This window comes from Haliotis rubra, unplaced genomic scaffold, assembly GCF_003918875.1.
Source record: "Haliotis rubra isolate DU_JTF1 unplaced genomic scaffold, ASM391887v1 Scf1148, whole genome shotgun sequence".
NCBI classification, from domain to species: Eukaryota; Metazoa; Mollusca; class Gastropoda; order Lepetellida; family Haliotidae; genus Haliotis; species Haliotis rubra.
The window spans coordinates 31260-48968 of NW_025765057.1; the positions used below are offsets into that span (position 1 = coordinate 31260).

The window sequence follows — 17709 nt, forward strand, 5'->3', positions numbered from 1 at the left end:
CTGCTCTCAGGCTTAACCAGTCCACCTTTGGGATTTGTCGATCGCGGCTCGATTGGCTGTCCGTCCCACTTTCTCACACCTATCGGCTATTTCCATTCAGTTGTTGACCTGGAAAGCTGTTTTTCTGGTGGCGGTAACATCTGGTCGTAGGGTCGGCGATTTACATGCTATGTCGTCCGACCCGGGCGCTGACTGTGTTTCACACGGATCGTGGTCAGTATTCGCCTCCCAGATACTTTACCGAACCGAAGGTCGATCACGCTTCCATGTGACAGCTCCTATCGAACTTCCTACTCTTACCCAGCCTTCCACATCGGGACCACTCCTACGAGCACTCACCCGCTGGATGTCCGTGAAGACGCCAAAGTCTATATCAAACTAACGCAGGGGATCCGTGACGGGTACCCAGCTGTTCTGTTGTTACGGTGGCGGAAGGCTGGTCTGCCAGCGAAAGCAAGCAGACTTTGTCTCGCTGGCTAGTCTCGTATTTGTGCCGCTTATCAGGCTAAGGGCAAGCCTCCCCTGAGGGGTTGAAGGCTCACTCGGTCAGGGCAGTAGCCGCCTCAAAAGCTTTTGCATCGGCACTCCCCATTGAAGAGATCTGCTCCGCCGCTATTTGGAGCCGCCAAGCACGCTTTATACGGCATTATCAGCTCGACACGCATTCCCGTAATCGCGGCGAAGCTTTGGCCGCATTGTTCTCTCCAGTGGACAGTGTCCTGCCACCCTGACCGAAAGTGAGTCTTGGTTTATTGGTTTGTTTTGACGCTACTGTACAATAATTCCATTATTGACATGTCTGCTACTGTGAGCTCACTCAGAGAACCTGTACCCCTTTCGATTCTCTACGGAGTTACTATATCGTTAGTGAGTGGTATTTTGCATTCCCCACGGTGCTCTCATGTAGCCACTTAGTGGGTGGGGATTCATTGACATTCGCACTACACGCAATGTCTCATTATGCTAGAGAGGTCGCCTTTGAGCACAATTCCTCCCTGTCAGTTCCCTCCCATAATGCCTCTCGCGGAAGCTAAACTGGGACAAGTGACAGGTGAGTGTTATGGCGTCTGTTCAATTTTTTCCATGATACGATCGCTATATTTGTGTGTGCTTGACAGAATTCCTCCTCCCTGGCCTCCGGTCTTTGGGAGTCTGTGTTTATGCATAATATGTACCCCAAGGACGATCTCTGAAAAGAATTAACCAAACCTGCAGAGGTTTTCAATTCTTTGAAGAGAGTCGCCCTGGGGTAGGGCCTCCCCGCCTCCCCGCAATTCTGTTCACTGATAAGAATTCAGCAGAAGGAATGATGATACGGGTCTAGGAGCCTACCCAGTTGGTGCGCATGCTTAAGGGAGGTAACTCCGCGGAGGTAGGGTCCGTGATAATAAATAAAAGAGTTTATTTATTGTTCAATCTTTTATTCAAAAACATTGATACAACTGTCACAGGACATTTTTCAGCCGGAAAATGCATAATATGTACCCCAAGGACAGAAAACTCTCTTCAAAGAATTGAAAACCTCTGCAGGTTTGGTTAAGTTAAGTCTGTACAATAATAGTACAGAGTGACATCAGTAGTAGAATCCTTCATGGACGTAAATAGCGTAGTGACACACAGTGGTAATTAGGTCATGTCTGACAAGTGCTGTTACCGCGAACGTTCAGTGCTTGATAAAACATAGCTATCAACAGTGAATATGCCCCTATAAAGATGCCTCAGATCTGTGAACTTCAGAACCAGGTAACTGTCTATGATGTTAGGTTATTATTTACTTTAATGTTAAAAATATGGATGGACATTTGCAGATAGATCGTGATATAACGAAAATAGGTGACACTTGTGATTGACAAAGTTTACATGATGTTTTTAATACTTATACTATATCAATTTAGATTCTATTACAATATCTGTACTACCTGGCCGACGACCCCTACAGATGTAGTACCTTTGCCGACAACGACCCCTTCAGATGTAGTACCAGTGCCGACACCGACCCCTTCAGCTGCAGCGCCTGTGCCGACCACGACACTTCAGCGATAATAATCCAATGACAAGGTCAATCTGATTAATAAGAGACACATTGTACCATGTGGGGAATCGAGCCCGGGTCTTCGGCGTGATGAGCGAACGCTTTAACCACTACGGTACCCTACCGCCCCCAGCAGTTCATGCAGGACATTATGTAGGCAATGTAATTTAAGCCAGAGGGTATATATCATGGCTGACCATGTCCCCAGTCTGACTGACTGACTGAGTTTAGTTTTACGCCGCTTTTAGCAATATTCCAGCAATATCACGGCGGGGGACACCGGAAATGGGCTTAACACATTTTGCCCATGTGGGGAATCGAACCCGGGTCTTCGGCGTGACGAGCCAACGCTTTAACCACTAGGCTACCCCACCGCCCCATGTCCTCAGTCAATGTTACAAAAAGTTGGTAAATATACCACTGGAATAAAGTAACTGAGCATTTATTTTCAATGCAAAAAGATAATAATATGATTTGTGGTGTTTTCCTTAATCACTGTTCAACTGTTGACAGGATAATATCGAAATTTGTGTGATTTCACTTTGGGCAGGGTGACACGCCTTTGAAGATATGTCATGTCAAAGGCCAGTTCACAAATTCTGTAGGCTTTACTACAACAACCCATAGAGGACACCAAGCGAATAAAGAAAGCTTGGTTGGAGAACCATGTCGGAACCAACGCTTGTCCCAATTAAGCTAGATCAGGTTGGGGAAACCTACCGATCGGCCTATAAAAGGCCGCCAAACGGGATATTATAGGCCGTTCTGCCTATTTTGCTATAGGCCGATCAGGCTATATTTGACCATTATTATTAACATTTCACAAACTATCAATTTCCGCACGAAATGGTTTATTAGATCATAGAGATGAATAGTTAATGGACCTGCTCAGCTTGAAAAAGATAAGTTTTTGGACAAAATGGAAATTTATATAATGTTCAGGAAAAGATGTTTCATTTAAGAACACAATTTTGCACAGATTTTCATTTTGACAACTAAAACTGAATATCTATGTCATTAATTTTCAGTGAAAATTGTCAAAAATAGTGTAGTCTTATATTTAATTAGCAATTTCCAAACTCCTTTATTATGTGATGAAAATGCTCAAAAAGGGTTTGAATGAAAACCTCATGACATCAAAACTTGAATGATGTTAATATCCTCATGCGGAAATGCACCACTTCAAATTTTTTGATAAATATCATAATTATTGGCTGATCGGCCTATAGCAAAATAGGCGGAACGGCCTATTATATCCCATTTGGCCTATTATAGGCCGATTGGTAGGTTTCCCCAACCTGTAGATTAGCAGCCGAGATTGTTTAGTGGCTGTATCCTCACAGGTGGTTGAAGTATTGTGAAATTATTGTCCTGTGGGGGTACGTAAGTGCTTAAACATTCAAGGTAAAGTAAACTTCCCGAATTTTTAAAACGCAATATTGTTGTGTTTTTGAGTTACGGCTACATTGAACTGCAATCACCAGCTGCTGAGGGGATGATATAAATCCGTCTGGGGCCCATGCAGGTAGCTGAAGTTCTGTAAGTCCCCATGGTCCCTAGTATGGTGATCTAATTCTTCAGTTGCTGGTGATCCATTGCCCGTTTTTACATTGTATTGTCCTGCATTATAGCATAAGTTTTTAGTTACGTGCTAGTTATATATCTCTGTCCGTGATACACTAGTAGTTTTACTGTTCATCGTAAACAGTTTTATATCTTCTAATATTATTTATCTTTGCTGAAAATTAATTGTTCTCGTCACGATATGGCTGAAATATTGCCGCTGTGACGATAAATAGTAACTCACCCCCGATCACCCAATTAAGCTAACATCAGCGGCTGATCATTCTGGGCTTGACGTAAACGTCGCTCCATTTCGTCCCAAACTTGCTCAACAGGGGACAGGTCCGGAGAAACAGCTGGCCATGGGTGTACCAGAACGTCTCTGTCCTTGAATGAACGGCGGTCCAAGGCAAATCTCGAGATCGTGTTCCCATTATGTTGAAATCGTCGATCTCGATCTCTATCTAGCCATAGAGATGAGATCGTGTTTCGATGGACACCAAAATGCCTGTACAATTCATTTTGGGCCATTCCAGTCTCTGTAAGCCGTGACGTGACGTACACGCAGTTTAGGTTGAAATTAACGTGTTTTCCACACCATTAAGAGACTTAAATATAATAAACCGTTCTTCAATTTTCAACATCATGTGCAAACTTGAGGTGTCAAAAAGCATGCAAGAAGTGAGTAAGTTCCTTCTGCACAAAGTGCACGTGCCACGCGCGATACGTGACATCAAATTTCATGCAAAGTCTTTCGCTACATGTTTATTTAGGGTTATTTATATCACTTTTCAAATAACTTCTATCATATGCAATTTTATGTTATGCACAGTTCCTTTTTCCGTTAGTATATTTAGAGAATATATTAAATAATATTATTAAATATATATTACTATTGTGAAGAGATGTGATAATTCGTATTTGTTTCCGGAACAAGATACAGAAAAGTAATAATACTGAAAGGTTTCTGACCTGAATAGAGTAAACCTCCCTCCATCAGAGTTCATGCAGAATGCATCAGGAAGGCAGGTGAGAAAGGAAGTTTAGAGAAGAGGGCCAAAAGACCAATCAGAAGACAGGTAGCATCTGACAGGTGGCAAAGGAAGTCAGATTATACACAGTTACATAAGGTGTTGAAGTAGCTAAAAATAGACGGGGAGGTCCAGGGCCTCCTTTCACAATCCTCGATAATCTCCATTCAGGGTATACGTTACGGTCAGGAGTGAGTGAGTATGGTTTTACGCCGCTTTTAGCAATATTCCAGCAATATCACGGCAGGGGACACCAGAAATGAGCTTCACACATTGCACCCATGTGGGGAATCGAACCCGGGTCTTCAGCATGTCGAGCGGACGCTTTAGCCATTAGGCTACCCCACCTCCCCTACGATCAGGAGAGTGATCGTAACGTATGTATATGATATATACGTACCCTGGAGATTATCGAGGATGCCTTTCACAAGTCACTAAGGTAACCTTAGTGAAATGTTAAAGAATGGGAGTTAAGGTTAACCTTAGTAAAGATAGCTTCGTGAAAGGAGCCCCAGGTGAAGCTGGATAAATCAGAGCTATGTACAGGCTGTTCAGGTATCGATCTAAGGGAGAAGAAGGCTGTCAATCAACTGCAGACAAGGACAACATAAACCTTACAACAACATGAAATGATGATGATTGATGAACATACATGTATATGTACCCTCACACATACGATGACATTACGCTTAAGAATATCGAAGTTGACTGAGTACTGCATGTGTCATTGACCGAATGTATATATAACGGTATTAACCGAATAAAAGACTAACATGTAGCCTCTGAAATGACCATATTTTACAGAAAAGACGACTCCTAGATTATAATCATAAGATATGAAGAAAAGGAGCCCAGGGACTTCAATTTCTTCATTTTTCCTGAAACTGGTAATCTAGACCCGCCACATTATTTTATTCTTGCATAGATTCCTTTCTTGGGTATATTTGTTTCAGAGTCTGTGGCAGACTATACGACTGACTACAAATATATTTGTAATATTAGACGAGCATCGGGAAGTGGCTGTGAATTGAAACACTTGAAAATAGTGACAGTTGACAAATCGAATACATGCATACGGTCTCTAAGAGAGCGTACAGAAGCTACGACCCGCAGAGAGTTGCCTCCCTTCCACTAGGTAGCGCAAAATCGCGGGAATTAAGAAAATGGCGGGTGTAGAAGCAATGGAAGTGGAGGCAGTGACAACTCCAGTGAAACCTGCCAAAGAAAATGTTAAATCAACTGGTTATGAGATGCCCTGGTTAGTTTTGACTGATGTGCAACTGATCACGTGATTACATGATCTATCGCGTGTTGTTATTCACGTTGTGCCTCCGATGGTCTGTTTTGACCTGTTTTCGTTCACCATCAAAATGGCGAAAAGAGTAAATATTGACGGGAATATCGGCGATTAATATCTTTGACTGTTTTACCAAAGTTCCATTACTAAGCTACAGTATGATCTGGCATTATGTGAAAGTGAATCTTCTCTTTACGGTCAAACAAAGACACAGTATACTGATGTAGTTTCATAAAGTCTCTCACTCTCAGCTGTTCATAACAACTTGTAGTAAATGAACGACAACTTTTCCAGGTCATAATTAAAAAATCAACTTTATATCAACTATCTATGGCTGTGATACACTCCCCCTCCTCCAAATATACATGACATATTCGTTATCTGTGCGATTTCACAGAGAATCGACATTTAGTTCTTGTAACACATGTGTAAAGAAGTGAATATGATGGTATCATTTGATGCGTCTGTAAATGTGTTAATTTGTGTTTTGATGTTAACCATGTAAATCTCTTAAGATTGAGACAGTCTTGATTTCTTGTTTGTTCCAAGCCACAGATGATGGCTATGAATGCCACTTTTGTTGTTCCTCAGGGTAGAAAAGTACCGACCCACCAAACTATGTGAAATTGTCGGCAACGAAGAAACAATCAGCAGACTTTCTGTATTTGCGAAAGAAGGAAATGTGCCAAACGTCATTATTGCTGTAAGTAATTCATGCTACACAGATTCAGTAGCACTATCTCCAACAGTAGACTCTATAACACTATCTCCAACAGTAGACTCTATAACACTATCTCCAACAGTAGACTCTATAACACTATCTACAACAGTAGACTCTATAACACTATCTCCAACAGTAGACTCTATAACACTATCTCCAACAGTAGTCTCCAACAGTAGACTCTATAACACTATCTCCAACAGTAGACTCTATAACACTATCTCCAACAGTAGACTCTATAACACTATCTCCAACAGTAGACTCTATAACACTATCTCCAACAGTAGACTCTATAACACTATCTCCAACAGTAGACTCTATAACACTATCTCCAACAGTAGACTCTATAACACTATCTCCAACAGTAGACTCTATAACACTATCTCCAACAGTAGACTCTATAACACTATCTCCAACAGTAGACTCTATAACACTATCTCCAACAGTAGACTCTATAACACTATGGGTTAATTTGTACATAACAACTCAAACTAGGTTCTCACAAACTAGTGGCTGCATCTAACTTGGTGCTTAGCCAGACAGTTCATATTCTGACAATCATAATCCTAATACATGGTCAGTAATGTTGGAAAGGGTTCAGTCTTTAGCATTTAGGAAAGAATTTGCTACCAGGTGCAAGGATACTGGTCATGGTGTCAATAGAGCCTGTAACTTTAGTGTAAGTCTCACAAGGCGCTACTCACGGTACTAAGCTGGTTCCCGTCTCCCTTGCGTCACAAACTTGCAATATGCAAGTCGGGGCCCAGCTTACTTCCGGTACCAGATTTCCCGTGACAAGTGTGTACAGTCAGACCTCGTATATCCGAACTTCAGATATCCGAATACCTCGGTTTCCCAAGATTCTTCTCAAACAACAAAATTTTCTAGTTACAATTTACCTCGTATATCCGAATGTTTGGTTTCCGTATCTGAACGGTCAATTTTAGTAACGAAACAGCAAAATATGTACAAATTTGCCTCGTATATCTGAACACCAAGGCTGTCGTCGGCAAGATGTCTGATGTTACCGCTCCTCAACAGTGCTCAATCCTATATCAAAACCCAAGGTCTGATGTCGGCAAGGTATCAAAACACGAAGTCAATCATGTCTACCGCATGTCAAAACATTGTGCTGGCTGGTAGTTCATTCATTGTTTATTGAATATTTATCACAGGCCGTGTAGGTTCATTAGAGAAAAAACAATTAAAGTTTGACATTGAGTTGACACTGATTCAAATCGTTGATTGAGTAAGAATAAATAAAGACGGAGGTGTATGCTAGATATAGAAACAACACAAAGGCGTGGATGGCAGCAGAGCTGTTTCATGATTGGCTGCTGTCTTTTGATTGACAGATGAGGTCACGTGGAAGGCTGGTCAGTTTGCTTGACAATGCGTCTAGTCACAACTGTGAAAATCTTAATCTGACCAGCGTGATTGTCCATTTCCTGCCACCCAACACAACCGCACACATTCAGCCAATGGATGCAATGGATTTGAAAATGTCGTCGACCTCACAAACCTGGAGCTCTTGTTAAAAATCCAAGCAGCGAATAACAACTCTGTCCGTCAACAATCATCAATCGAAGACTTTTTCAAGCCGATGTAATTTATGTTATGTTGTGTTATGCAAGATGTTATGTTAAATAAAGATGTAGTTATGTTTCAATGTTATTTTTTAGTTGTTTTGTTTTCTCGTGTAGCCGACTGTCTAGGTCCTGATTCAGATATCCGAATGATTTGTTTGTCCGAACAATTCAATAAGAAACCAAAGTGTTTGGATAAGCGAGGTTTGACTGTATTCAAGAACCAGTTCTGGTTCCAAGTTGCGTGGGCGCCAACTATGAATTCAATAGACTGGACCAAGTGTTCATTGTTTGTCACTGGGAGTAGTAAGCTTTAGCGAAGTGCTGTGATCTGTATGTTTTACTTTTCAACATGTTCAGTGAAAGGAAAAAGTCAGGGCAAGTGAAGTTGTTTCTCTAATTGAACTGTCCTTGGGTGTTAGCACTGATTATTACATGAATGGAGTTAATTCACATTGTTTGAAATTTAGCATTAAAGGCAATGTTTCCTTGTCATAACCTAATGCCCGAAGATCCTGGTAACAACTGGTCTTGAACCCCTGTTATATTGTATTGTCTTATTTAATTGGAATGTTTTAGCTTTTTTCGCTAGTTTTATATTATATCTGTGATTATCTAGTATTTTTACTGTCCATCGTCGACAGGTTTTAATCTTCAAAATATTTTCACTTTTTATTGTATAAATTGTTTTCATCACGATATGGTTGAGATATTGCCAATGTGACGTTAAATATTAACTCACTCACTCACTCGCTTGAACCCGTGCTTGGCTTAAGAGGAGCTGACGAGTAGCTATGGTCAGGCTGTCAATTGCATAGATTATTGTCCTTGATGTCAATCCCTTTATACCTTCAGTTGCTGGTGTATAAATTGTTCTCGTCACGATATGGCTGAGATATTGCCAATGTGACGTTAAATATTAACTCACTCACTCACTCACTTGAACCCTTGCTTGGCTTAAGAGGAGCTGACGAGTAGCTATGGTCAGGCTGTCAATTGCATAGATTATTGTCCCTTGATGTCAATCTCTTTATACCTTCAGTTGCTGGTGTATAAATTGTTCTCGTCACGATATGGCTGAGATATTGCCGATGTGACATTAAATATTAACTCACTCACTCACTCAGTTGCTGGTGATCTATAGCCTATTAAATTTTTTAACTCACTCACAATCTAAATCCCTTTATTTTCTCACCTGGAATATTGCTGAATGTGGCTAAAGCATAAAATGTAAGACAAGGGCTTGAAGTTAAACATTTATATGTTCCTAGTTTGTTAACCTTAAAAAACCAGGATAAACTCTCCCTAGTAGTGTTAAAACCTATTCTCTTTGTTTTTGTATTATTATAACTTGAGGTTACAGCATAAATTACTGTGTTACTATGGTCACGGATAGGTCACTATGTTTTGGTCACGGATAGGTCACTGTGTTTACGGATGTGTTACTATGGTTACTGTATAGGGTCCCCCGGGAACAGGGAAGACAACAAGTATCCTGTGTCTGGCCAGGGCTCTGCTAGGGGCGTCATTCAGAGATGCTGTACTGGAACTCAATGCTTCAAATGACAGGTGAGTTGACGTTATAGTACTAGACTCATATTTCAGACTAGTGGCTAGATCAAAGAAATTTTACTTGACACAGGTTTCAGACTTGTGGCTAAGGGACCGTTCATAATTTATGGCTAGGGGGGATGGTGATGATTTTTATGGAGAAGCATGTACAATGTGACTGACACCATCCCCCACCCCACCCCACCCCACCCTCCTAAAATTTATGTACAAAATAAGTGACCCCCTTGCATGTCATGTACAACATCAATGACCCCCTCCCTTCCTATATTTTCTAAGCATAATTTAAAACATGTTTTTATGTACAAAATTCCTGACCCCCTAGCTCCCAAGAACAAGATGGGTGACCCCCTTAAAATCATCATCATCACCCCCACCCCCTAGCCATAAATTATGAACGGTCCCTAAACCACAATTTTTTTACTAAACTCAGGTTTCAGTCTAGTTGGGAAAGTCACAGATTGGGCTTGTAGGATTTATCAAGGCATACTCAGACATTCTGCCTCCAGTCTTCAGCAAGTCCTCCTACAGACCAGAGATGGTTTGTTTGATACAGCTATCATTAACATGTGTTGTTGTTTCAGAGGTATTGACGTAGTCAGAAATAAAATCAAGATGTTCGCACAGCAGAAAGTCACACTACCCAAGGGAAGACACAAAGTCATCATCCTGGATGAAGCGGACAGGTAGAAATGTTTCCATGGTTACATAATGCTTTCACTGGTTTCAGGTTATATCAACCCAACAAATGTTGGTACAGTTGTTTTTGTTATTGAACTTCTCTGGTAAATAATGTATTACACAAATGACTTGTGTAGAACTGATGGTTGCATGGTAACTTGCAATGTTTCCAAACCACTGTAGGTTAAAAAGCTGCCGTATCTAAGATACATGGAATCGTCTATTTTTTTGTCCAAATGTTTTAAATAGTTTTTTTGACGCTATTTCAAATAGTGATAAAATCATTTGGTGATTTGTGCTCCAGGACATGATTTTAAATTAAGACAGTAGAATGGTATTTGTCTGGACATTCTCAAGCAATTAAGTCATTAGACAAGGATGGTTCCATTCAGTAGTTAATATACCAACCCAAAAAGCTGTGGGTTGGAATTGATCTTCAGAAACCCATGTCATAAAAGGCGACTAGCGGGACAGCGTCCTCATGCTTTACTGATTTCGTTCATGCATGCAGAGCTACAGATAACTTTTTGGGTCGTTGAGTCATGTACTCGCTTGTGTTCATCTCAGTTGGGTATCCTTATGTTCCTTAGAGTAACCAAACAAATTGTACCCAATTGACTCAAACTCAATTGGGTATTTTGCCATTAATTGTAAAAATATAATAAAATTTAAATGTTAGTTTCCGTATTTGTTATTTTTGTTGATCGGTTAAATGAGAAACAATAAGAAAGCAAGTTGCCAAGTTCATGTGCTGAAATAGAACCTCTCAGTTATTTTATCTATCCACCTGTACACAAGCTAAGATTTGACATTTTTGTGTGTACGCATGTAAGATAAAACTTATTGAGTATTTTATAAAATTCAAGTGTACTTGTACTCACTAGACTTAATAGGAATTCAGTTGTCACATTAATATTTGCGTAATTTACGCAGATACGTAGCTTATCTGTACCTCTGTGCATGTCATCGATCCCATATTGCTTAGATCGATGCTCATGCTGTTGGTCACTGGATTGTCTGGTCCAGACTCAATTATTTACAGACCACCATCCTATAGCTGGAATATTGCTGAGTGCGGCTTAAAACAACAAACCAACAATAGCACTATGAAAGCAGTGTATATTTGTTTCTTCTACAGTATGACAGAGGGAGCCCAGCAGGCCTTGAGAAGGACCATGGAGATCTACTCAAAAAACAACCAGATTTGCGCTGGCCTGTAACTCATCCGAAAAAATAATAGGTGAGCACAAACTGAATCTTCTGCCGTAACTGTATACTAAAGTATTTCACATAAAAATCATGGGAACTCCAGGTGTTCACCATGCTTGGTAGAGTTGCTTCCCTTGGCTTGGGGAGTAGTCTATGAGATATTTTGTTGGAGTGAGTTTAGTTTTACGCCGCCGCATATTTAGTAATATTCCAGCAATAACACGACCAGAAATGGGCTGCACACATTGTACCCATGTAGGGAATTGAATCCTAGTCATTTAGCATGACGGGTGAACGCTTTAACCACTAGGCTACCCGGTTTCACTGGAGACAAATGGCAATGGAGCATTTTCAATCTTGACAACTTCTGATAGGACATTCTTCTAAATCTACCTAATTTGAAAAAAATAGCTTGGGACATTTTGGATGACGGTAACTCAGTGTCCTAGAAACAAACCCATCCGAAATCCTGACCATACCTGCGCTCATAGGTTTCACAAAAGTGGTAAACGTCTCAATGCCCAGAACTGGTTCCTAAGTATGTGTTTCTGTGTGTAGAACCCATCCAGTCACGGTGTGCGGTGTTGCGCTACTCCAAGTTGTCTGACGGCCAGCTGTTGGCGCGTCTGCTGGAGGTGTGTGACAAGGAGGGAGTGAGCTTCAATGACGAGGGACTGGAGGCCATCATCTTCACCGCCCAGGGAGACATGAGACAGGTGAGTCCGCAGGTTCAGGAGACACTTCAGCAAACAGCGAGTGAGTGGGTGAACATTTAACGTCACATCGGCAATATCTCAGCCATATCGTGACAATCCACAAACACACTGGTCTGCTGGACCAAGGACAGTCAATTTTGATCAGGACCAGTAATGTAAAGCTTGTGGTGATTTGACTGGTTAGTTGAAAGTAGCACGTCAAGTGTACTGATTGTAGTTACTTTTACAGAAAGACTGGATGTACATATGGTTTAAAGTGTTAAAATTGTTGGAAGCTCACATGTGGGCTATTTTCTTTAAGAAATGTCTGTATTTATTGGTCTCAGTGTAATTATCATTCTTGTATAAATTGTTCATTTTGATATGGCTTAACTATTGCTATTGGGACATTAATGCTCCCTCATGTATTTATACAGATTTTGTCATTTATTGTCATTAGTTGTCATGTAGTATTGTAGAGAAAGTTTCAAAATATACAGGTCTTATGACAATAAAACTTGAGTTTCACATAGTTTTCTTTTTCCTGCAGGCAATCAACAATTTACAATCAACGTTCCAGGGATTTGGCCACGTAAATACAGAAAATGTATTTAAGGTAAACAAGTAAGAGTCTGTTTTGAGGTTAAGAATTGTATGGGTAATTTTCCACTTGTTCAGTTAAGGTTCACTCCATCCTCCCTTCATTTTGTCACTGTATGGAACGACCCGTGAAGGTCTGGGTTCGAATGAATCTTCAGTAACCCATGCTTGTCGTAAGAGGCGACTAACAGGATCGGGTGGTCAGGCTCGCTGGACTTGGTTGACACATGTCATCGGTTCCCAATTGTGCAGATCGATGCTCCTGCTGTTGATCACTGGATTGTCTGGTCCAGACTCGATTATTTACAGACTGCTGCCATATAGCTGGAATATTGCTGGGTGCGGCGTAAAACTAAACTCACTCACTCACTGTATGTAAACCTTGCAGATCAGAGTTAAAATTGGTCTACACGTACCCATGTTTGGTGTAAGGGGCTAATGGATCAGGTGGTCAGACTCGCTGACTTGGTTGACACATGTCATCGTATCCCAATTGCGTAGATTGATGCTCACGGTATCAATCACTGGATTGTCTGGTCCAGACTCGATTATTTACAGACACCATATTGCTGAGTGTAGCATCAACAAACTGATGTAGAAAATATTGTTATTACTCATGGTTTGCCACCTCTCTATGGCCTGATGGATAGCGTGTTTGTTTGGAGATGCGAAGGTTGGTGTTTTGATCCCATGTGGCGTCATACGATATTTAGAATGGAGGCTGCGTGTTGTTAGGAAACCTGTTGCTTGGCATGATGAGGATAGAACAAGGACTAGTCTGGTGCAGCATTTACCAAACCACACACTGTAGTGTTCCTCTGTTTCAGGTTTGTGACGAGCCCCACCCGGTGACTATCAAGCACATGCTGGAGCACTGTGTGACAGGCAACCTGGACGAGGCGTACAAGATGATGGCACACCTGTGGGGGCTGGGGTACTCCCCCCATGACATCATCACCATCATCTTCAGAGTCTGCAAGAACCAGAACATGCCCGAGTTTCTTAAACTCGAGTTCATCAAAGTAAGGGAAAGAGAATCTTAAGCTACAACATATTGCTTGTTCCTATTTTCTTGATTATTGATTGACCCGTGAAGATCCGGGTTAGAATAAGGGGCGACTAATGGGATTGGGTGGTCAGGCTCGCTGACTTGGTTGACACATGTCATTGTATCTCAATTGCGTAAATCAATGCTCATGCTGTTGATCACTGGATTGTCTGAGTCCAGACTCCGTTATTTACAGACCGCCACCATACATCTGGAATATTGCTGAGTGTGGTGTTAAACAACAAAGAATCAATCGATTATTGGTTGGAAGGGATTTCTTTAATCTTAAATGGGGGACAGTTTGGAGCATCTTCCAAGAAAGTTTAAAAGTCTTTTGTTGCTCAAACCAATAAATGTCTTCAGTTTGATTCAGGCTGGAATATTCAGAAGCCTTGTAATATTGCAAGAATGTTGCTGATATTAATGTTATTATTTCATTGAAATGACCATTGTCAGACTCGTCAATAACGCCAACAGTTCACATAAGTTGTCACTGGTGTTACGATTCAAAATATATATTGACGCCAATTTTCTTTGTCCTAATAAATGATATTTTGGACACAGAAATCTTGGCAAATAATTTCAATTTCCTGGTGGGTGTTTTCCAGGTTTAATGTTGAGTAAGAGGATTTTGTGGTCAAACTCTCTCAGCTGATAGATGCTGCCTTATCCCAATGCTTATCCCAGTCACTGGATTATCTGCTCCAGACTTAATTCTTTACAGTTTACCATCACAAAGTTTAAATATTGTCAAGAAAAACATTCAACAACAAAGAAATATGTTCCTCCTTCTCGATATGCTGTACAAAGCTCCAGAATTCAAATATCCATAGCTAGTTGGCATAAGAATAGTATCTCCCTTCTTAAGCATGAGTGCACAGCAAAGAAGTCCTCGCGTTTATCCATCAGCAACCAAGATGCAGATTGTTGAGAAGAGAGGGGTGGTGGGGTAGTCTAGTGGTTAAAGCATTTGCTTGTCACGCCGAAGACCCAGGTTCAATTCCCCACATGGGTACAATGTGTGAAGCCCATTTCTGGTGTCTCCCGCCATGATATTGCTTGAATATTGCTAAAAGCGGCGTAAAACTCAACTCACTCACTGAATCACTTGTAGAGAAGGGTGGGATGTGATAGAAGTTATGTGCTTTGAATCCTTAAAACATGACGACTATTGTTGGATATTACAGGAGATCGGCTACACCCACATGAGGATAGTGGAGGGAGTGGACTCGCTGCTGCAGATGGCAGGGATGCTCGCCAGGCTGTGTAAACTATCAGCAACTCCAGGGACAGCAGTGGGACAGTGATCCCCATCAGCAACAACGCTCAGACAGCATTCATAGTGCTGGGTTATGGGACCACATGGATAACTGAAGGGCACTGGGCAAATACACCTTTGATTGACCAAATTTCAGACTGTTGTATCCATATATATAAGAACTGAAGTAGCCCACAAGAGGATATCAGTTGGGGTACAAATGAATGCTTTCAATTGATAATACATCTTTACATTTCAAGCTTCATACTGTCATCTTACACGACAGCTGTTACCGTGGTTACAAGTAACATGAGTATCTTTTGTACCGCATTGTGAAGTTATGATTGTAGGGCTTGAAAGAGAATATCGGAACATTTGCAAATATCTCTGATGTTACTGTAATATGTGAAAGTTTGTACTGATGAACATGTCTGTCAGAATGGAAAGTTCATGATTCAACCCACATTATTGATGCATTTAATAATGTTACATTGTTGTAAATAATGCACATACTTATTAAACATCTACCATTTCAAGGATTGTGTTTGTATGTACTGAAATGGGCATTTAGCGTGAGTTTTACAGCGCATGTAGAACACTCCATAAAGATCATGTGTGGGACACTAGAAATAAGCTTAACACATTGTTTTCATGTTGGGAATTGAACCTGGATGTTGCTGTGATGAGCGACTGCTTTAACTACTGGGCTAGTATGGATGAAGTTTCAGCATCAACTGTCACTGTGAGAATTGACAAAAGCTAAAAATAGCAATACACTACGAACAATGCTGCTTATGGCCAAATGATGGTACTGTAAGGAGCCTCGGCAAAAAAACAAGTTATATCACTGCATCAGTGCATGGCTTGGATATATTCCATTTTGTGTGTCTCACTTAGATACAACAAACTAGCTCCAAGTAAAAACACTTCTCTTAAAAATATTTGGTCATAATCGATTCCAGTGAGGACTGATAATAATTTGAATTCATGGTGGGATACAGTTCGATTCACTGCACTGCATACGTTTAGATTGGTCAGGTCTCGTTTGTCGTATTAATCAGCAATGTTCCAGGTGTAAGGTATCGGTGTGTTAATAATGGAGTCGGGACCAGACACCCATTGCCATGCTTGCCACAAAAGGCTACTATGCTTTGTAAGAGGCGACTAACGGGATCGGGTGGTCAGGCTCACTGACTTGGTTGACACATGCCATCGGTTCCCAGTTGCGCAGATCGATGCTCATGCTGATGATCACTGGATTGTCTGGTCCAGACTTGATTATTTGATTACTTGATTAGTTGAGCTGTTTGGGTACTTTTGGACTGGAATTGGAGCTATATAAATGTTTTCATGTTGATGATGATGATGATTATTTACAGACTGCTGCCATATAGCTGGAATATTGCTGAGTGCGGTGTAAAACTAAACTCACTCACTCACGCAGACACCCATTGAATTCATGAGCAACTATCTAAGGAACTGGGACACATGCATCACGCAAAGCTGAGGTCTAAAACACTTAGTCACTTCCAAAACACGTTCAGATTGCTGAAGACCAATTCTAACCCAGATCTTTATGAGGTGAGTTACCTTGCCAGGAATCAAGATCTGGATCCCTCAAGTGATAAGTCTCATCGAAAGGTAATGGTTTTGTTTTGAAGCCGGTTAGATACTGAAACTACCCGGAAGATTTGGACAATGTATTCCATTTATTGATTATCATGTCAATGAAAGAATTGTCTGGTCCAGACTTAATGATCTACAGACCACATTCATGTAGCTGGAATTGTGCTGAAAACAATGTTAAAGGTGAGGTGAGGTGAAATTGGGTTTTACATCGTGCTCGAGAATATTTCGCTCATATGACGACGTGCATGCGTGTGTATGTGCGGCTGCTTGTACTAGCCCAGACTTAAGCTGGTTTTATAGTGCTAGCCCACTGAGATACCATGCCGCAGTGAAGCATGAATACCCCACTCAGACACATTATACTGACTCCGAGCCGACCAGTCCTTGTTGTACCCATTAATGCCGAGCGCCAGGCAGGGACCAACAAGTACCATATTTTAACATTTTTTGGTATGACGCGGTCGGTCTCCGTGCGGATGCTCTAACCACTACACCACGGAGGCAGTCGAAAACAATGTTAAAGCAGATACAGAAACGAAAAGGTGAGTGAATGTTTGAAAGGTTTTATTGTATGATACCCGGGACATGGCATCTTGGTGCTCTCTAAGGCCATCTTTGTGGTATTGAAAGTATCACAGACAATAGGAAAATGAAAAACAGTTGAGATGGAGTAGAATGAATTTGACAATAGCACCAATGCTAGATTGACATTGTCACTCTCCAACAAAACCAAGTATACAAAGCTTCAACAATGACAGAATGTCCAGTTACAACATAGGTTTCAGATCTG

The 17709-nt window shown here is 41.1% G+C and overlaps 1 protein-coding gene across 1 annotated transcript; it reads left to right on the top strand.

The window, feature by feature from the left end:
- Window positions 1–5647: 5647 nt before the first annotated feature.
- On the top strand, window positions 5648–15826 carry LOC124254004 (replication factor C subunit 2-like). The gene is given in 10 exon segments (XM_046687870.1): window positions 5648–5884; window positions 6515–6626; window positions 9693–9799; window positions 10384–10485; window positions 11619–11670; window positions 11672–11720; window positions 12248–12405; window positions 12935–13000; window positions 13812–14006; window positions 15220–15826. Coding segments are annotated over 10 exon segments (1056 nt in total). The 5' UTR covers window positions 5648–5789; the 3' UTR covers window positions 15340–15826.
- Window positions 15827–17709: the final 1883 nt, after the last annotated feature.